Genomic DNA, 22,678 nt, shown 5'->3' with positions numbered 1-22,678 from the left:
CACTTTCAACACTGATGTCTCCCAGAGGACAATAGTAGTATTGCACTGCTACTCATTACAAGCACAAGTTAATGTTGAGAGTTGCAACTGTTTTTGAATGTGACTTCAGAAGGCAAAATGTATTTGGAAATATAGCATAAGCACGTCTTTGAAGTAAAACATCTCAAAAAAAGTTTCTTATTTATTAAATTATAAAACCTTCAAAACCTTCAAAAACCGATTTAAAACCCATCTCTTCGGCGAATACTCTACCGACACATGAAAAAAAGAAGAAAAAAAACGTACACTAACCCTCTTCTCTCAACAGGTAGTGGTCTAGCTTTTGTTGAAACTAGTAATTTTTTATTAGTACCTAATATACTATTTCTCTTTCATGACATATCGCTTATTGCTCCCCGAACTCTTTGTAAGTCGCTTTGGATAAAAGCGTCTGCTAAATGACTAAATGTAATGTAAATGTAAATAAAACTGTATTTATTGATCACATGCGAATTAAGCATTTTGCGCGAGTAAATTATATACAAAGTCAATGCAAAGACGCAATGTGAATGATGCGAATCGGACGACACGTTTGCCGCGAACGGGCATTAATCTCCTCTTCCGCGCAAGTTGACAATATTTGTCAGCTTGCGTCACTCACGCAAAAATAAATAGCGTTGATAACCAGTGTTCGCATTGGTGGGAACCCAGCATAAGAATTTGACCATATTCAAACCATAAGGACTCCAGAACGTCAAGGAAGAGTTTTGAGCATTCGCATAAAGTTGAACTCATAGTGGGCTGGGTGGAGTCTAAGCAAGAAGTAAGTGGACTTGATTTGAATTGGAGTTCAAAATAATAAGCACCGTGTGCCACGATAGATGTGGATGAGTGAACCGCTTGGGTTTGTTTTGTTTGCCTTGCGTATCTGTATTCCAGTCTGGTGTGGATTATGCCTGTGTAGCTTCTCTTTTGATGCCTCCTGCTCTCCTTCTCCTTTTGACTAATGGGAGCATTTGAAGTGTCATTCAATTCAAGGGCACAATGTGTCACATTGGAGAGTAACTCTCCTTTTCTTTTTTTCCACCCCTTCCTGCTGAGCACTTTTTTCAGCCTGTACGTGTGTGTGGTTTCGTGCATGTTTGCTTGAATATGACTAAGTGTGTGTCCACCTGATTGGGGCAGTTGAGATAGAAGGGAACGTGTGTCCCAAGGGATGCTGTGAAGGGTTCAGAGAACGAGTGTTTTAGATGGAAGTGGAGAAACATCAAAGGCAGCCCGGAATTGTGTTTGTAATGAAAAACCGCAGTAAGCGAGCTGTTCTTATGTCATGAATATTGTGGTAATTCTACAGCGCTGTGAAACATTTGCCTGTTAATAGCTGTGAAGCTGTGGGAAAGTGGGATCCTGCATTTAAGAAAATTGAGGTTTCTGTATGCTTATTTACACAAACAGAGTTTTCGAAGATATTAAAATAACTAATTGATTTCGGGAAAATGACCAAAACTATAATTGCTAATAAAACTTTTTGTATTTGGGCTTTCGCCTTCACGCAAGATGCTGGGTTTGAGCCTGACCTCCCTATCTGATTTTCTACACCTTTGCCCAAAAATGTCCAATCTGTTCTTTATCATATCTAATAAAGATGCAAAAGATAACTGATGACTGTTGTGGTGTATTGCTTAAACTTGTGTATGCTCTCTCCTTTCCAGGCCACCAGAGAGGTGATAGAGCGCGAAGCTCCAGGGATGGCTCTGGCCATGCTCATGGGCTCCCTAAATGTCACACCGCTCGGCATGCTGTCCAGGTAAATGCATATGCACAGACACGTCCTCTTGTTTCTTCTCTGCATCTTTTACACTTTAACACTCTGCTGAAGAATGTGTTTTGAATACTAATGGTTTGACTGCTAATCATCTCTTTCCTGTAGACCCGTATGTGGCATCAGAGGCAAAACCCTTATCATTAATTTACCTGGGAGCAAAAAGGGCTCACAGGTAAGCAGACAATGTGTGTGTCCGTGTGGCTCTGCGCTTATGTATTCTGATCACTTGCTGTTACTGCAGTCCTTGTGAATGTTTCAGTACAGATGTCCTTTATACTTATCACTCAACATGCGTCCTTAAACAAATGTAAGTTGATCAAATTATTTTCAGGGAAAACAAATGTTTCATAGGCTGTAAAAGCACAACATGGGAAATTAATGCATACAAACCACTCACTTAGTACTAAAGGGGATTAAATTATGTATTAAAGTCCCAGTGAAATGTAAAATAACCATTCCTATTTTTGCACGAAATATTGCAGGGTTTATTGTAAATATATTATCAGTGTGGGTCATTCTATTTTTTTTTTATTCATTTGCCCTCATAATCTTCAATTAAAATCTGAAAATGCACTACCACCCTCTAGTGGCTATATATATCAAATTATGTAAATTAGATGGCTTGGGCGGAGCATCCGTTAACTCCTCCCCTTCAAGTGTCAGTCTGCAGCCAGTTCCATTTCAAAATGCACGGATGTTTTTATACTTTCAATCAAGTCGCATTTTTTTTATAGGAAATTCTGTTTCACTCAGAAATGCATCAGAATACGGAAGTTAGAACGACCGCAACTTCTGGTTCACAGGGACTTTATATCGAGCATATCTTCATTTATATATTTATATATCTAGTCCCTAAAGGGGTTCCAAATTAAGCTTAACATTTATCTTCAAAAATGTTATAATTGTACATTATAATATATAATAATAGTTTTTATAATTAGAATAGTTATTTTCTGTATTTAGATAGTAATTGTCAATTGTTTATATTGAAGTAGCTCAAAGTCAAATACCAACAGCATAATTTCTAAAACTATAATTATAGTTTACCGCTGTGTATTGTGGTAGAAGTAAAGAGACAGTTTTAAACACAGATCTTTATGTAATTAATTTTTGTCTATTTTTAACAAAAACATAATGGCTTATTATGGCAGCTTTAAAGAGGACGTGTGCTCTATTTCAGGTTTTAGGGTGATAAATAAAAACATGAATCTTGAATCATTTAAATCATGCTTTCAAAAAGGTTTCATTAGATGATTTAAGTGTTCTTATAAAAACATTTTTATAAAAAAAGATTTAATAATGTAAAGCAAGCTCTATTACAGATCTTTATGTACTAAATTGTTGTCTATTTTAACGAAAACATAATGGCTTGCAGCTTTAAAGAGGATGTTTGCTCTAGTTCTTCCTCGTAAATAAATAACACAATTATGTATGACATGAGAGCAAGTAATCCAGGAAATTAAAGTAAATATTTAAAACCAAAACTTAGATTTTTGGTTAATTTAAACCTTTGAATTTCTTTTAAATGGGAGTACTCCCGTTCCATTGCATCACCTCTCACACGCACTTTCGCCCACGCTTACCATGTTAACATCGTGGCCAATCCTATTACTGCTCTTTCCCCGTGGAGCTCTGCTGATAGGGCCGTGGTATTAATCTCCATTACCCATCAGCCTCAGCCACGGAGCACTTCATTGTCACTGGATCTTTGAAGTCCAGAAGCAGAGGCGATAAGGGGATTAAACTTTTAAGAAGCCCTTTATGTTCGGTCCAGCTCAGCTACAGCTCTCCCCTTCTCCGTTCCTAAATAAAAGCATTCCACGTCTACAGCCTATGAAAGCAACCTCCTCACAGCCCCAGTGAGAGTGACTCTTTTGGCGGACATAGTGGGGCCTGCCTGGTTTTAAAAAGGGAGGCAGATCCCGGTCACCAAACTACAACTTCTGACTTAGATACTACTCCAGAGAGATTCCACAAAGCCTAAGGATGAGGGTAAATTACACTTAAAGAGTGTCTTTTGGAAAAGAGAATATATCTAGACAAAATAATACATAATTTTTTTTGTTGAATCTTTTGATAAAATGTATAACTCGCTTTGGATAAAAGCGCCAGCTTAATGTATACATTTTAAAAAATCGTGTTTTTATTGTTAACATGTTTTTATTGTGTTTTATTGTGTTAGTTAGCTGTATTTGTTCAGTTATTATGGCTAAAATCAAACCAAACCAACTGCAGTTGGATTGATATTAATTGGAATGCACAATTAATGGTTTTAATTTTTTATTTTTACTTCATGTTAACTAGTATTCGAACAATATGGGTTTTTTAATGGCCGATGTTGAGAAAGTAATGTGGCTGATATAAGACATGTAATAATAGTAAATGAGAAAAACACAAACAATAAGTTGAACTAAATTAACATTTATTTTTGCGTAATATTTCCATATTGACAATTAGTGCAGCTGTTTTGTTTACTGTTTTACTGCTGCTTTAATCCAACAGAAGATTATAAATAAAGTGTATCATTTACTGTATATTAATATTAAGGAATTACATTGTTTTTGTCATTAGTGTACGAATAAATAACATTAAGTTATTTTACTCGGTATGTTTCACTTTCTTAAATTAGGTAAAAGTTTATATTTTATTACGATTTATGTCTGTTTTGGGGTTTTGTCTCTGTGAAAACATTACAAAACCACGACAATAAGCAACGCCTATATATTTGCTTATTTAGTTGCATGTAGCGTAGCATCAAATCAGAACAGACTAAACCTACACTCTAGTCCACACACAAGTGATCTACACACAGTTAAATCTAGATGGATATTAAATAAAAATATATAGGAATGCAAACGTATTATTACTTAACATACAGTGTACATGTCTCTGTCTCGTTCACCTCACATACGCCACACAGCTCTCAGGGTGGGATTATAGTGACAGGTTTCTGAGTGCGGGGGGATACAGCGTCTTGTCTGTAAGTTACCAAAAACAACACACCTATCTGAGGCAGAACCAGTCGCAGGATTTGTTGCTGTTTGTGAGGTCAAATGTTTTAATCATATTTGTGTCCCCAGTTGTAGACACCTAATGGCTGGAATCCACTACGAGACATTTAATATCTGAACAGATTTCTTTTTTAAACTAGACATCATACACTTGCAGACTTTTTGAAAGTTTCAGATAGAAACACACTAACTGGTAAAATATGTAGACTGGCACAGACTTCCTGCAACAAGTCCAGAATCTGTGCTAAATCTGAGCAAATGTCTTGTAGTGTATTTTAGCCTTAACAGAACTGTTTGAATAAGACTTGGCTGCATGCTGAAGTGTTAACTGTTACACACAACACAACGTTACGTTAAAAGGTGAATGATGATTCATTTGTTATTTCACTGTCTGTCAGATGCTGACTGAGTGTTTGATTTCATTCGCCGGGATGATGCGGGAGCATTTTTAAAGCATATGAAGCAGGTTGTTCTCGCGGTGATTTGGTGTTGGGCGCCAACCGGTCGATGAGTGTAGCCATCTTCCTAAGGAACAAAATGCACTAATCTGAACGAACCGGAGAATCTATCGGCCAAACTGAAAGATTTTATAATTATTTTAACGTAAGTGGTCGACCAATATATTGCCAGGAAGATTAATCGGCCGATATTTGGAAATTATTGATTATTGCATCGCCCGATAAATCTGCATTGGCAATATATCGGTTGAGTAAATTAATGTTAACTACAGTAATGTTACAAATAAAACCTTATTGTAAAGTGTTACCAACATTTTTAAGCATTTTTAAGTTTATTGGTCATTTTTTATAAAGTTCAGTAGTATTTTACATTGCGTGGATAGTTTTCATCATTCTTAGTCGGTATTGTCAAAATCAGTCGCCCATCATTTTTCCCTTGGCACTCATTTCTCCTACATAGTACTGCGCTCAGATCTGGAGTGTCAGGGCGCGCACACACACACACACACGCACACACACGCCTCACCTTGCAACAAAAAATAGGCTTCTACACGCACCAAAAGGAAGTAGCCTATGGACTTTTGATGTCTCCACATATTAATCTACTTTTTAACTTTGAGTCATAATTGAGAGATACAGCCACATCCAACCATGCGTGAGCAACACTCCAGCGCATAAGCCTTCCCTGGACTCAGGTCTCCATCCCCTCTGCTGTCCATTCCTTCATAATTATTAATGTCTCCTGTCTGAAGTACTTAAGCAATGCAGTTTAAGAGCAATTCAGTTCGGCCACCTGTGTTATATTCACAAGCTGTGCCCTTATCAGACTTCAGCGCTTCAAAATGGAGGATGTCCAACTGTATCCGAAATTCCATTAAGTTGGAGTCAATAGGTTGGCCTGTAAGTCGTCCTATTAGAGGATTCGGATAGATACTGGGCCTTCACTAACACAGCGTTACTTTGGCGGAGAACAAGAGGGATTTGTGCCGTGAAGACCTGACATTACTGCTTAATGGTACATTTAAAGCCGTGCAGAGGATGTTAGAAGCGCCGAAAAATGTCGAACTCTGAAAAGTCGCATCGTTACTTGTAAATGTGTTTATATCAGGGTTCCCAAACTTTTTTGGGCCAGGGACCCCTTAAAGTTGAGAAAATTTTCCAAGGCCCCCTCAATAATTATACGTTTTGCTTTCATATTGAAGTATTTGTAGGCTATTGTTTTTTTTTTAACTAAATAATTCAGACAGGTTTTAGGGTATAAATAAAAACATGAATCTTGAAATTCCACTTATATGCTTTCAAAAAGGTTTCATTAGATGATTTAAGTGTTCTAATAAAAATATTTTTATAAAAAAAGATTTAACAATGTAAAGCAATTTTCAAAATTATGTATTTTTATGTTATGTTCTGAAATTTATTTACGGAAAAAAGATAATTGGGAAAGACTAAATTTTATGGACCTAATTTATCCAACTGTAAAATTAATGTCCTTCGTCCGTTTCCTGCCTATTTATGTGATAAAGTACAAAAATAAATTGTTTGTGTATATTTTTAACATTAACAGATGTTTTATCCATATGCTACAACTGTTAAGCCTGTGCTGTGATTTTTCACTCCCTGTACCTCAAAACTAGACCTGCATATTTTGGCTGATAAGGCTATAGCACGGGTCAAAAAAACGGATTTTTTCTATTATTTGATTTCCCCTGATTTCTTGTTGAACACAGCTAAATCTTTAAAAACATATCAAATATTACATCCAAGAACAAAACCTATTTTGTTTATCGAGCATACAAGTGTATATTTTGTGTACATTTTTATAGATTTAGTTTGGTAATGCATTGACCATCTCCATGTCCTGTCATTTCATTCTTTCGCATTCCTTCACTGTTATTTCCTCTTTGCCACCTTCTTTTTCAGGAGTGCTTCCAGTTTATCTTACCCGCTCTGCCTCACGCCATCGACCTGCTGAGGGACGCTGTTGTGAAGGTGAAGGAGGTACATGACGCCCTGGAGGACCTGCCATCTCCTCCTCCTCCTCTCTCCCCTCCACCCACCACCAGCCCACACAAGCAGACAGAAGACAAGGGTGTACAGTGCGAGGAAGAGGATGAGGAGAAGAAAGACAGTGGTGTGGCGTCCACTGAGGACAGCGGCTCCTCTCACATCACAGCAGCAGCTATAGCGGCTAAGGTGAGCATCACTGGCTGCCTGCTGCATTAAACTGGCTTGGTTAAACTTAAAGGAATAGCACCCAATATCATTTGTTTTTTTGGCACACTAAAGTGAACCTCCCATAGAAACCTTGGATATAGTTTAGGACACTTGAACAAGTATAGACCACCTTGCAAGATGTAACCACTGGTCCAGCAGCTAGTATGGTTTAATAAAATAATGGTAATATATAGCACTAAATGTGGTTCATGGCTCGTAATGATAAGGGAACCACCTTTAGTGCTATATAGAATCATATTTTGGTGCGTCTTCAGAGGTTCTTCAGTGGTTCTTAGGGATGACTGAGGTGCTATATAGCACTGTTTCCGTATAAAGAACCTTTTATGCTCCTGTATGGTTCTTTATGGGTTCTATATAGCACCTCAGTCATCCCGAAGAACCGCTAAAGATCCACTGAAGCACCCAAATATGGTTCTAAATAGCACTTAAAGTGCTTCCCCTATGACTACGAGCCAAGAACCACTTTTTTGTGCTATTTATATTTTGTCTTCGTTTTTGAAGACGCTTTTATCCATATGACTTACATTGCATTTTCCTAAACATTTGTTTCCAAGTATGTGCTATCCCCTGGGATCGAACCCACAACCTTGGCGTTGTTAACCATTTTCTTTAAGAGTGTATTCTTTTTAATCTTACAAATACAATTCAACTTAAATATGTTTGTTCAACATCTTGATCGGTTATTATGTTCTGTTGGTTGTATTTAGTTTAAACTAGAAGTGCTTTTGGTCAGTCTTGGACCAGGGTTGTTTACGTCTTCTGACGTGGTCTATAGTTCACAGGATTACTATGTTCCAAGTCATAACAGCTTTGTGTGCGGAGAATTTGAGTCTTTTGTCTGAAATTTAAAAAGACGCATTGTGTTCAAGAGCCAAATATTACAGCAACGTTTTTAATAATTGCGCCTTGGCTGCAGTTTAGTTTCCAGCTTTGACAGAGATTATGTGTTGTCTCTGTCATGTATTTATATGTACTGTAAAAACCGATTGCTATGAACACATAAGAATGTTGATCATTTTTCTGTCAGACGGTTTTGTCTTCAACCTCCAAATTACCATCTTGCATGTATATTGTGTTTTGTGTGTGCATGTATGGCAGAACGTTTGTGTGAAGTCTATTGTCATGTTGATGAGTCTCGTGTTCACCATCAGAGCATGAAGTCCCATTCCAGCCATGCTGTTTTAATGGCGAAAGGTGGGCGGCCCCTGAGCGGCTTCGTGCCGCCCACTTCCATTCCCTCCCATTTCACCTGCTCATGCAGCGACCCGGTAAGCCACACACACTGACATCCCCACCCACGTTTTCCTGTCAAGCAATTTCAGTGGCCCTTTGAGCGCGCAGTTTCGGCATTCCCGATTGAATGATTTGATGTCAACCAACTTATTTTGGGGGTTTGAACTAATCAATTGCCCCAAGTATTAAACGTTGACGTAAAACTTCAGTTCAGCAATGGATGTTAATGATACTGTGCCTCAAACCACCCATCACTCAAAACACCAAAGCAACTGCATAGCAAAACAGTGTCATGATGTTCAGTTTTGCACGGGCAAGCACCCTTGTCGTTTTTCCTCTGAAAATGTGCCAATCTAGTACGCTTCTACAACAGTGTGCTCCATCAGATTATTCTCCAGTAAGCAATATTTATATTGTTATACCGCCACGGCAGGTCTTGTAAAGCTTTTCCCTGATAACAGAGCTTTGAATAAATATCCTGTATTAGCTCTCTTTATATAGTAATTATAATGGGGTCGTGCAGGTTGGTATTACTGTGCTCTCCACAGGGAGCGATCGTAGCGCGGTCTCCCGGGACGGCAGAGGTTGAGTCGAGCGCTATTATTAGCACAGTGTTAGCATCAGCGCTTTATAATTAAAGCGCTTGTGGAGCTGGTCCTTCCTGCGAGGGCTTGATTTAGCCCCGGTGTTAATTAGTGCTCGGTTAAGCCCCAGCGTTACCGTGGAAGAGCCCTGCGCTCTTCACCCTTCTGCCCATCAGACTGGCTCTTAATCCCACAACGCTTCTGCCGGAGAGCCTGGCTGCAGTTTGTTTCAGCGCAAAGGCTCGCATGCTGGATCAAAGGCGGTGTGTGTGAATCTGACTGCAGTATAAATTATCAGCCTGTATATGTTATGATGTTTCATATATTACAGGTAAATTCCTTGTGAATGTTCATGTAGAGAAATAAAACAAGTATCGGTTAGTAATAAGTATATTTCTTAAGCCCTTCCTGATTGTAGGTCAGTCATTGATGCTTCTGATAATCTTTTTATGTGAAAGGCAATGCCTAACTGTATTTAATTGACACACACTACGCTCTTCTATTTACAGATACCAGAATCCATCATTTCACGAGGCGTGCAAGTGTTAGCGCGGGACACCGCCTCTCTCAGCACTACGCCTTCCGAATCTCCTTGTGCTCAGCAATCCCGCCTCTCGACCGCCTCCTGTCCCACCCCCAAGGTAAATCTCTGCCCCTTTTCCCTTCACTCACACCATTCCTTTCTCCCCAAGCTCAGCTTTCCGTTTCGTCATGCCCTTCTTATACTTCATGGATCTTCATTGCTGCCCCCTCATTGCCTGCTTTTCCGCACTGCTATGCGACCCGGACAGCAGTGACTGTGCTCATTGGGCAGACAGAGAGGAGAGGCGGGGTTTCTATACGGACTCAATTTCAGTTTGCCCTATTTGATTCACCTGCTGTAGCTGTGACCAGTTTCTTATTTCAGATACAAATGTGCAAGGTGGTTACGAACACGGATTTTTTTCGCTTTTAGGCAAGAATGTATGGAATGTTCAAGTGAAGAAGAAGCAATTTTTTACGTATTAAGCAACTGAGGCCTTTCGCACGTTGGGTTAGCCATTGTGTTTTAGCTACTTCATAAGTCATGGTCATACTCATCATTTCAACTTTTGACTGAGATGTGCTTTTATGGTAGCTGAGGACGCCCTGTGTTATGGCAAGGCATTATGAACACAGGTATCTCTTTACTGTTCAGTTCTTCTTTTATCTGAACGGACACACGGTGCTTTTGGAGTGTGTGACAGCAAGATTTCAGCTCTTTTATGTGAAGAACTCTTTCAGTTTTATTTCTCGTCTTGTTAGGAGGTTTTTGGTGAAACCTGTGCTGAGTTAACAGTACCGTATAATGACTGTTCCTTCCCTTTATTCCCAATGCACTATTTTTGTTAAGCTTGACGTAACAGACACTAGTGAAGCGCTGTTTGTGGCTGTGTCTTAGGTCAGGTGTTCAAAGGTTGTGTGTATAAACGAACTTTGTGTTAATAAGTAAATAAGTGGGATTGCAAATCCACTCTTCTCTCCTTTTCTCACTCTCTCTCTCTCCCTCCCTCTGGTGGACAAATGATATATTACAGCATCTACTTACTGTATGACAGACACCAAGGTGTTGATTCTGCAAAAAACTAAGTATTTAACACAAATGTTATATATATTTTGGTCCGCGGTTCTATTAAATTCACTGAGTTAAGCAGAATTTTAATAAAGTGGAGGCAGTGACCTCAGGCTTGCTTAATTCTGCTTACTGCTGTTTTTTTTGACAAGCGGATTGTGATTTAGCTTTAGATACTAAACAATGATGTCAGGTGGCACTTAGTAGTTACGGAAAGCAAGTGTGTGTGTGTGTGTGTGTGTAACCCGTTATAGATGATTTTGTGTATGCACATTTGACATTGGGCGCCAGAATTGAAGAGCCTTAAAATATTGAGGTTTGTTTTCGAGGTTTAAAATGTGCAGATAATTTATGTGGTTTTATTTTGTTTGTGACACAAGTAAGATTAATTCTAATTTGCTTTTTAGTGGGTCCGCAGAGGGGCCCAAGTACACAAATAGCAGCAAAATTAGTGCTTATTGACTTCAAGACTTTATAATTATTATTTTCTTTTGCGGCAAATAAGGACAAGGTGTAAAACTTCAATTGTAAATTCCTATTCATGACCACTGCGTTGCTAGCGCCATGCTCTAACCACTGAGCCACAGAAATGCTGTGTTCCAAGTTCAACAGATCTGTGCTGTCAACCTATTTGAATGGATTTTAGCGGGGCAGACAATAGCAACTATATTTGCATAAGTTTTGACAAATATATTAGCACATTGTGTACACTGAATACTACTTTGACTACAAAATGCATTTAGTCTGGGGAGTGATGTGAATATAAGATCTATGAATGTAAGTAATGTCTGCCAACTCGTTAAAATGCTGTTAATTAACCAACTGTACAGCAAATGCGTTTATGAGACGTTAAAATGAATGGGCTTCAGTGCAGTGTTTGGAACTATTGGTCACTTCACGACACGAGTTACTTCCGCATTCCATTCTTCCAACGGACGTCTATGCAAGTGTCGTAACTCTGTTTTTCAACGACTAAGCTGTCACAGCTGCGTCAATCTGAAGAAGCTACACAGCATACATATAAATCAGGGGTGCCTCATACATCCTGAAAAGTGAAGCTGTGTGCTCTTTGGTCATCCCCTGGTGGCTGGCTGCAGGACGGGTCATAAATCCAATTACACTTCAAATGTTTTTTTCAAATGTTTTCTGTTATTTAAGTCAGTTTTCATCGCGTTGATGTACGTCCAAGTGTTCATTTTTGAATAAGTTTGGTTTTAGTAAGTTATAAGATTATAAAAAAGATTTCTTCATTTACGATTGAGTCATCAGGGAATATGGACAGGACCATGATACCGCGCTCAACTTCGTGCTCACTACTGCCCAGACTCTGACTCCTTTGACGATTCCTTCTGCACATGCCCAGGCTTCTAACTGACGTTTTACCGTAATATGTCAGCACCCATCGTCTGATGTTTTACACTAAATTTATTACAATGGATTGATGCTGCACATTGACTGAGATCTTAATCAACACTGTGCATGTATGTAATGACAAACTTGAATACTGAAAAATTGCAAAAATTCCATCATAATAGGAAAACGGCAACACGTACTTGTGTCAGTGGTGACAGTGGCCGTGTCCGAAAGCTCTAAAATGCTGCCATAGAAGGCCGCATTTCAAGGTGGGAAGGAAGGCATCTAGGCAAGTCCGAATCCAATGTTGGCTTTACTTCCTGTCTCCTGAGATACCTCGATCAGCAGCTGAGCCCAAATTTTAAAAGAAGTGACGGTTTGGAATTAGTAGCGGAGGTAACCGTTATGCTGGGGTGGAATTCATGTTGGAAGAAAGTTCTTTCCCATTTCCTTAAAAAAACGTAAGGTTTTAAAGACACCCCGAAGTTGTTTCTGGTTAATTTACAAACTTGTGCCGCCAAACTGTTACATTAATGCAATATCGCTCTCGTATTCGTGTGATGGGGCCTGTATCAGTGGCTATGGTCACCATCCTGTATAGAGCCCCATCACGCTACTACTCGAGTAATATTGCATTAATGTAATACTGTACATGTGTCCTATTGTGTGACAGCTAAAATAAAAAACTAACAATGAAGATTAATATCTCTAATTCTATTTCGTATGATTTTTTTGCTGTCATACCATATGAAACGCACACACACAAGAATATTTGGCCTGTCACAATATCAGACCTTCACTAAAAAAAATTATTCTATTAGTTGAACACATCTTTGATTTTCTCTTTTATCACACTCAAAATTCGGGGACACCCCAAGTAACCAATCATCTGTCAGGACAGGCCACCCCTGAGATGACCTTTTTCTTCGTGAGTGAAAGAAAAGCTTGATTAAAAGCCTTTACAAAGCATACATCAAGCTCACTGCATTCACTCCGTAGCATGTCCAGGTGTTACATAAGACTCTGCTTCCCTACTTCTTCCTCTCTCCTTCTCTTAACTCACGTTTTTTGCTTGAAGACGGATAAGTTAAGAAAACACACACACACACACCCAAGACAGCAGTCAGCCCCGTTACATTGTACCACACCACTCTATAGCACTCATGTCTCCTGTGCTATTAGAGCCCTGTGGTATTCCCTCATCCACTGGTTTTGATCTAATCGGTTTAAAAAAATAATACAAAACAGAAACAGAGAAATTTGAAATCTGTCTGGCTTCATTTGCACTGTAAATGTTCTATTAACATGAGCTTTACATGCTTTATTTCCCCCCCGCCTTGTCTCCACCTCTCTTTCTCCTCCTACACGCAGCTTCATGCGTGTATAGCGTGTGTGTGTGCAAGTGTGCGCATGGGAGACTTGCAGCATTCTGCTGTGTATCGGGATACAGCATGGTAAGAGCTGGCTTTCTCCGCTCTGATGCGTCACTCTGTTTTGTCGTCAGCGTATTTGTTTTTGGATGTGCGTGAGTGCTTGCGCGTGTGGTACGTGTGTGAGACTGTAGGTTTCCAGGCAGACTCCGGGGTAGTCCGTGGCAGATGTGTTCCCGGGAGGGATGCTCTGTTCTGGGGTGAATTCAGCGAGCGATCTGTGGCGTATGGAGCGGCCAATCACCAGCGTTAGGTCCTGTGATTTCATAACAACTGCAGTGCCCCGGTGCAGCACAGGAAATGTTAGTGTCGGGGATTGTGAATGGAGCAGGGCTCAGTTAGTTGCTACTATTTGGAGTTGCAGTTGGTTAACAATCTTAGTCTTGTTCCAGTACCAACTGTGCAACATCACCAATAGCTCACATGATTTTGTTACCTTATCTGTTGCCAAATTTTGTATGCATTTGTTTTGTAGCTCTGCAGCCACAAATGCACACACTACGTGTGATGCATGCATGTTTGTTTGAATGTCTTTCTTGTTTCGCATGGGATTGAACTGTATGTGCACTTTCTGTCGTGGAATGTGTATTTGTGTGTGTATAGGAGGCGATTGTGTTCTGTTACATAGTATAGTTTCCCATTTAGGATTACAACATATGCAACATAAATGGAATAATTCCAACGCAAAAAAATATTTTTAATACTATCCAGTTAAAATAATATTATATGTAATTGTTATAAGCGTTATGAAGTTAGGGTAAGTTAGGTTAGGCTTGTTATTGTCTTGGTAAGAGTAAAAAAATCAACGGTAGGTGGGTTCTTATTTAGTTCACAGCTGGCAAATGTACCATAATTTTTTTTGTCGCGGCGTTGCAAAAATAGTGCTGCATTGAATGAGCATTAAAAATCACTTCTGTTTACTAACCTACCACAATATGAAAAAGAACTGCATCACTTTTAAATGATAAAAAATAATTAATTTATTATCATTTGATGCTTTTACTGTGATAGATTGAAATTCTTTTCTTATATTTATGTTGTACTTGCTTGTCTTTAGAGCCTAAGACTAATATTTGCCCTCTTATTTAAAAAATATACTTTGCAATGAAGGGATTGTATTTACTCTCCCTTTTGTCATTTTAAACCTTTATGACTCTTCCTTTCGTAGAACACAAAATTAATTATTTTAACCGAAACCGATTTTCCTATCCACAAACAATGTCATTTTTGACATTTGTTAAATATGAGACAAAAATATAGGTCTTATGTCAGCCCTTTAAACTGCTATGTCGTTTGCTGCACTAATCGACCATCCAGTGTGTCAAAAAATATAAGATGTGCAGTATCATTGTTGTCTTTTGATGACTCCTGATTCACATCATGTGCATGAAGTATAGACGTAGAGTGGATTTCTGTGGAAAGAATTGTGTAGCTGCTTATAGGGACAGTGCATGTGTGCGCTAACTGAGGCGAGTGTGTGGCGTGCTCACTAGTGTGTGTGTGGGGATGAGGTTGACTAAGGATATGCCTGGAGGGCCTTTTAGCTGAAGCTTGCCATGCAGGCAGACTGTGATTGAACAAAGAGTTTAAATACTGAATTAGAGCTGCTTCTTTTACTCACGCAGAACACGACAAAACTAGATTTTTTTTGTACTTATTTCTCAGCAAATTTCATATCAATTTAAAGGAATATAAATGTTAAGAAAAAACAATATGTTTACATATTGTACATATGTTTATATGTTTATGCATATATTCATATCTATTCGTTATCCATATTGACCATTTGTAAAACACATGCGTATGCAAATTATGTAGCCTAGAAACCATGTTTTAGAAACAAGGGTCTCTGTATAAGGACTTAATCTTTATGCATTACTTTGTCAGATTAATTGAAGTAGTTATGAATGTAAGTATATTTTGCTCTATGAGACATGTAATACAAAATTGACCCTTATCGGGATATGCATTGTATCGTGGACTTGTGTCGGGATGTGTACACAGCCCTACAATGCGTAGACATCAACAGTGCCTTTGGAGATTGTTGACCACCTCCTCATTTCTTGATTGATGAATGAAGAGGAGATTGAAGGTTAGCTAAAGGAGAGAACAGGCTCTTGACATGCCGTAGCGATTATCACATGGACCTGTCATTGAATCTGACAGATGTGTGACAGTTGTGGAAGAGATACATATTGTATTTGGCAGCGCCTCTGCATAAAATTTTTTCATTACTGTGTGTGTGTGTGTGTGTGTGTGTGTGTGTGTGTGTGTGTAAGTGTGGTTAGAGTCTGGTGGAGGACATCAAGGGCTTTAACAAAGAGAGCTCTGAATACACAGTTGTGGTTTATATTTGACCGGTGCTGTGTATTTAAAAATATGTTCGTGTCCATTTGTATAGTCCCAGTGAAATAAAAAATTACATTTGTCTATTTTTTCATGTAATATTGCAGCGATTATTGTAAATAGTTCATCAATGTGGGTCATTCTCTTTTAAAAATTGTGCGCCCTCATAATCTCCAGTTAAAATCTTAAAATGCACTTCTGTCCTGTAATAACTATCCATCTTAAATGAGGTATGTTAGAAAGCTTGGGCGGCGCATCTGTTAACCCCTCCCCTTCAACTGTCAGTCCACTCCTTGTTCCATCCAATCAAATCGCAGTGAAAGACAAAAGCCACACCAACATTTTCTCATTCAAAATTCAATTTCACTCGGAAATGCGTCAAAATATCACAACCTCCTGTCACACTTGTACATTTTTTGAACATGCATTTTGACCGCAGCAATGTACTAATTTAAGTTTTGTGTCCATATGAGAGGAAATGATTGACTTTACTTTTATTTATATATATATATATATATATATATATATATATAAATAAAAGTAAAGTCAATATATATATATATATATATATATATATACTGTATATTTGCAGCAATCAACGCAGGTTATGTTCACTAGCACTATCATACACTAGCCGGCACAATACACAAGCTACCAATGACATTTTGTTCCTTCGTTTTTTGTCCAGGAATGTACTAACACTAGAACTGGAGTTATGACAATAAAAGAAAAACACATATTTTTAGATTAATTTACTCATTAATAATGTTTGACTATGGTAAGTTGTTAGAAGATGTGTGATAGTGACGGAGTTGGTTTGCTCATGCCAAATTAAAAAAAAAACGCAAATGTCAATTCTTTTATGTTGCAATTCCTTAAAGGTATAGTTCAACCAAAACCCAAAAAGGAAAATTCTGTCATGAGTTACTTGCCCACGTGTTGTTCCACACCTGCATAAATGTATTTGTATGGTTGAACACAAAGAAAGAAATTTGGAAGAATGTGTGCAACTGAGATCTCTTGGGCGCCATTGACTACCACAGTAGAAAGGTAGAAAGAATTATAGTTTTTTTTTTGTTCTGTTAAAGGGATAGGTCACTATAAAATAAAAATGTCATGAACATTCACTCAACCACGTCATCTTCTGTCGTAAACAATTTGAGGCTTATGAGGAAAGCTTTCCAGGTTTCTTCTCCATATAGTGGACTTGAACGTTGAACTGTTGGTTAAGGTCCAATTTTCAGCTCTCGTCGCAGCTTCAAAACGCTCTACCTGTCACCCGCAGATGAATAAGAGTGCTGTCTAGCTAAATGATTAGTCATTTTACAAGAAAACATAATAATGATATACTTTTTCAACATAAATCTTGCCTGCGTTATCCACGTCCACGACTTCCGTATAACGCAATCATGTTGGAAAGGTTACGAGTGACGTAGATTTCAAAAGATTGAAACGTCCCTGATATGCACACGAACTGACCATTTTAAACAATAATCTTGCGCAAAGATATATAACGTGTCAATCATCATCTAAGAACTTTGAACGATCTTCACATTCGTAAACACAGGGTCGGAACTTCCGATTATATCATGCATGACCTTTCCAACGTGATTACGTAGTGCGAGAAGTCGTGGACGGGCATACAACTCACATAAACAGACATACGAACAAACAGTTCTGGGGCACCTTTGACAACCATTTTAATGATAGTCAGTGGTGTCCCAGAAATCTCACTTGCTTACAATCTTCCAACTATCTTCCTTTGTGTTCAACAGAACAAAGAACTCTATACAGGTTTGGAACAGCTTGTGGTTGAGCAATTCATGACTGAATTTAGATTTTTATGTGAACTATCCCTTTAAGTTTCTATCCATGCCAATTTATATCCCATTTGATGCTTAATTTTGGACCCTACATGTGCTAACAAATGTACTGGTTTGTTGCATGTTCATTTTTGAAGTAACTTCCCAAATACTAAGGTCTTAATGATTGTGTAAGTTGTGTGCAGAAATAAATGTGAGATTCTGGTGGCTTGATTGTTTCCCTGTAGAGTGCCGGCCAGTTGTTTGCCTTTAAGCCATGTAATGTTGGGAATGCTGTATGTTTTTCCCCTGCTTGTGGCTGCAGTGTTAACCCTCCTGTTCCCTCTCTCCCTGCACCAGGCCCGGCTCACCTCCTGCTCATCCACTTATAGTGTCACAGAGGTACAGCATGTTTTACACAGCACTGTCATCTCCCTGAGACTGACCATACCCCTCTCGAAGACTCAGCCAATCATTGCTCACATACCTCGTTGATCACTGTTTGTCAACCCTCTCTCATCAAATGTCCATTTTTTTCTCAAAAGTATTCTAGTTATAGTGTGAGCGTGTGCACTTCAATGGTGTGTGATTCATCAGTTGATGGCTTCAGCTCATTAAGTTCTCATAAATCCTGAACTTTTCTATCTAAATAGGTAGAAACGGGACACATGACTTTTAACAAGATTAATGTTTAATGTGAAATGTGCAGCCTTTCATAATTTATGGCTAGGTGTGAATTTAAAGGTGCAATAAGTGACATTTTTGGGCCGTCAAAAAGTTTCACGCACACAAACACACGAAAAAGTAAAACATACTTATTATAGCAATTACACTCATGACATACTAAAAGCTATTTGTGCCGCTTATGGTTACTGTCATGATGTTGTCACATCACCAGCCAAATACTCACTTAATGTGACTTTTATTAGACTTTGGGTCACGGATTGGGTAGTGGATGAAAATTAATTCAATTTGCACACTTTACCATTTTACCGCCTTTGTGTAATTCCATATCCACACCAGTAGGTATCACTAAATAGTCTTGGAGAACAAGGTGTTGTACTGGCAACGTGATGTAAGCAAATATTGCGTAGTGCACCTTTAACTCGTGTTACAAAAATACAATCTTGTCCCTCAAGACTACAACATAACATCTCATATAACAATGCTCTTTTCTGCAACGCTTCCTGTTTTTCAAAGTGGGAGGGGTTACAGAAACTTGCTTCAGATTCGTAGTACTCATTATCCACATTATCTCTCTTGTTCTTTGAAATCTGCTGAAAACTCAGCTTAGCATACAGAGACGCACCGCAGACGCTTTTCTCTTTGGTTGCGCAGTAGCCGTGGGATTATTTTGCTTTGAGTATTCGCTTCAATCCCCCTCACATTCTTCATACCAGCGTTAGCATATCCGTAGATAGATTGTGTGTCTGTGATGGTGTTTATTGTGAAGTGTGTTTTTATGTTGACGGGGATGGCTGTCTCAGGTGAGTTACTGTCCTGTGGCTTCCCACAGGCCTCACGGAGAGAGTTCAGGGCTCACCTGGATGAGGTCATCACACTCAAGTCAAGGTACTCTACCTTGGACCAGGTAAACGGATATTCCCTTTCTCCTCTAACCTTCACATGAATAAGCACTCAGTCAATCACACACGCAACCGTGCACCAGCGTCCTCTTTAGGTTGTTGCTCGTGGCCCACGGCCTGTTAAATTGGATTGTCAGGGCACTTCGTTTTGTTACAACTCTTCTTTTGAAATCTCTTTCTTCATTCCTGTTTAAAAACTAGTGAGCTGTCTGTGCTGCATACTGCCAACTTAAACAGTTTCTATGTATAGTTGAATGTTTAAATAGGATACATTCTGCATTCAACAGATTTATCATTATTTTAACTTGCTACAACATACCGGTATTGTCAAACCGTGATATTCCAAACCATCATTATCACATTTTAAGTGGTTTGTTGAGAAAACACAAAATTAACTAAATTAAAGATGAATTTGACACCGAGCGTTAGTTGTTCATAAAAAACATCAAATAGTTACTGTGATGATACCTTGATAATAGTGCCACTAGTTATTCTTGTGGTTGCGATAAACATAAAATGAAATTCTCGTAGTTGCCGTAGTTAAATGTAAAGAGCACGCCAATGTTCTGCATTATAGTTCTGTTTTAGTTTGATTTAAAAACAGTATTTAATTAAATGAACAAATATTTTTTTATATTTACTAAAAATGTATTATTGTATAAATAAATAAAAAATACATATTTATAAATATATAAAAACAATTATAAGCAATGATAGTAATGATATTACAATAATAAAATAAATATACATATTTGTTGTTTGTGGATCATGTTTGTAATGAGACCCTAAAATGCTCTCTAGGAATTCAGCTCACTAGATTTATCTCTCCCTCTCTGTCTCTCTGTCTCTCTGTCCCTGAGTTATTAGTTTACACACCGTCTTATCAATCATTTCTGATTGGTTAATTACAAAGCAGAGTTCCCTATACTGGTCCTGACACTTACTTGTTATTAATTCATCGCCCATCACTGTTTCCCAATTACACCATCTTCATTTCACTGTGCGTGAATCTGCTTTCATCCGCCCATATGCTGATGCATCACTCTCCGTTATCTGTGTGTATGAGAACGGGTCCGTTTGTGAGCGTGCGCTTTCACTTCAATGAATCCTTTCGCCCGACCATGATTTTAAAAGATCTGACGTCTCTGCATTGCTTTCATTGCATCCGTCCGTTCCTTCAACCCTTCCTGTGATCACTGGTCACCTCTCATATTCACCTTGAGCTCATGCTGTCTGTTGTTTTATGAAGCGAGGGTAGATGTTCAAAAAAGAATGGGTACAGGAAAGTATTTGTGTCTTGTGCACAGATTTGTTTATATACAATATTTGTACTACATCCCGTTTGAATGCATTTAAAAAACAATAACAAATATTTTCAGAATATGTTAAGTTGTCAATAAGCAACTTTTGAGATTTCTTTGTTGTTAAGTGTTTATGTGCATTTTATTTTTTAAATGTGCATTTAAGAAGCAATTTTATTGTTATTTGTACCATCTATCCATCCATGATCCTCCACACGTGCACACACTTACGTTCACAGTCCCCTCAGGCCTCATATTGAGAAAAAATCTGTGACCTGGTTTATTGGCTGTCAGCACAGATACACCGTAGTACCGACTAATGTTTTTCCCAGTTTCCTCAAAAAAAACCTGGACCAGAAGTGCAGTATGTGCTGTGTGATTCCACTAACTGTGCTGAGTGACATTGTGACGCACCGCACCCCTTTCCCCCGCTGACCTGTGCTAACTTCCCGGCTGGCTGGCATAACAACCCACCCACCCCTTTTTACACAATAGCCCGCAACCGAATAACCGTCCGATCAGATCTCTTCACCTCTCAGTGCTCGTTCCCTGTCATCCCTTGGCTTGTTCCGTGTAGACTGAGCAACTGCTGTCTCTATAAGCCTTTTAAACTCATTCGATTTCCTTTTTTTGGTCTCCCTAAGCTTTCCCTTTGCTCTGTCTGTTGTAAACCCTTTTGTTTCTGTTCATTGCCGAAGCTCCACTCTAGGCTGGAGGGGCTCAAAGATGATCGCAGGAACCATAGGACCTTCGACTCGCGAGTAACTATTTCCCACCCACGCAAAAAAAAAGGAGCTGCTTCCATCCGCAAACTCTGCTTTGCGTCAGGAGTCCAAACTCCTTGCTTCACACTCTTTTTTCCTTGTCTGTTTCCTGCCCTCTCTCATGATCTTGTCTGTGGACGTCGCTCTATCTAAAGCTCTTTGTTTTATTAGACGTTTGGTGTGTTGGAGTCTCTTGTGGACCTTGAGTTCTGTTTCTTAGATCTTGTTATCGTTTCTCTCCTGTTTTTTTTTTTGTTCCTTTTATGTTTTGATCTCCATTTAGAAGCAGTGTTTTCTCGCTGTTTGCTGTGTGTCAGCTGCACCTCATCTATCGTTTTCTCTCTCTCGCTCTCGCTCTCGCTCTCGCTCTCTCGCTCTCTCGCTCGCTCTCTCTCTCTCTCGCTCGCTCGCTCGCTCTCTCTCGCTCTCGCGCTCGCACTCTCGCACTCTCGCTCGCGCTCGCTCGCTCTCGCTCTCTCTCGCTCTCTCTCGCTCTCTCTCGCTCTCTCTCTCGCTCTCTCTCTCGCTCTCTCTCACTCTCTCGCTCTCTATCTCTCTCTCTCTCGCTCTCTATCTCTCTCTCTCTCTCTCTCGCTCTCTATCTCTCGCTCTCTCTCTCTCGCTCTCTCTCGCTCTCTCTCTCTCTCTCTCCCTCTCTCTCTCTCTCTCTCTCTCTCTCGCTCTCTCTCTCTCTCTCTCGCTCTCGCACTCTTGCTCTCTCTCTCGCTCGCTCTCGCTCTCTCGCACTCTCTCGCACTCTCGCGCTCTCTCTCGCACTCTCTCGCTCGCTCTCTCGCACTCTCTCGCTCGCTCTCTCGCACTCTCTCGCTCTCTCGCTCGCTCTCTCTCTCGCTCGCTCTCTCTCTCTCGCGCGCTCTCTCTCGCGCTCTCTCTCGCTCTCTCTCTCTCTCTCTCTCTCTCGCTCTCGCTCGCTCTCGCTCTCTCGCACTCTCTCGCACTCTCGCGCTCTCTCTCGCACTCTCTCGCACTCTCGCGCTCTCTCTCGCACTCGCTCTCGCACTCTCTCGCTCTCTCTCTCGCTCGCTCTCTCTCTCGCTCGCTCTCTCTCTCTCTCGCGCTCTCTCTCGCGCTCTCTCTCGCTCTCTCTCGCTCTCTCTCTCGCTCTCTCTCTCGCTCTCTCTCTCTCACTCTCTCTCTCGCTCTCTCTCTGCTCTGTGTC

General features: G+C 39.5%; 1 protein-coding gene across 2 annotated transcripts in view; it reads left to right on the top strand.

Moving 5' to 3' along the window:
- gphna (gephyrin a) overlaps nt 1-22,678 on the top strand; it is a 68,546-nt gene that overhangs the window by 29,356 nt on the left and 16,512 nt on the right. Inside the window, exons 5-11 of one of the 2 annotated variants that reach the window (XM_079458232.1) lie at nt 1,692-1,786; nt 1,910-1,976; nt 7,194-7,466; nt 8,660-8,776; nt 9,835-9,966; nt 18,208-18,249; nt 19,364-19,438. In XM_079458232.1, the coding sequence (XP_079314358.1) occupies nt 1,692-1,786; nt 1,910-1,976; nt 7,194-7,466; nt 8,660-8,776; nt 9,835-9,966; nt 18,208-18,249; nt 19,364-19,438 (801 nt within the window). The remainder of the gene's footprint in view (nt 1-1,691; nt 1,787-1,909; nt 1,977-7,193; nt 7,467-8,659; nt 8,777-9,834; nt 9,967-18,207; nt 18,250-19,363; nt 19,439-22,678) is intronic. The other variant, XM_079458233.1, reaches the window with a different exon arrangement.

The sequence above is a fragment of the Barbatula barbatula genome, assembly GCF_947034865.1.
Source record: "Barbatula barbatula genome assembly, chromosome: 6".
In the NCBI taxonomy this organism is placed as follows: Eukaryota; Metazoa; Chordata; class Actinopteri; order Cypriniformes; family Nemacheilidae; genus Barbatula; species Barbatula barbatula.
The sequence above is the reverse complement of the archived record's forward strand: the minus strand, read 5'-3'. Positions and strand labels throughout refer to the sequence as shown.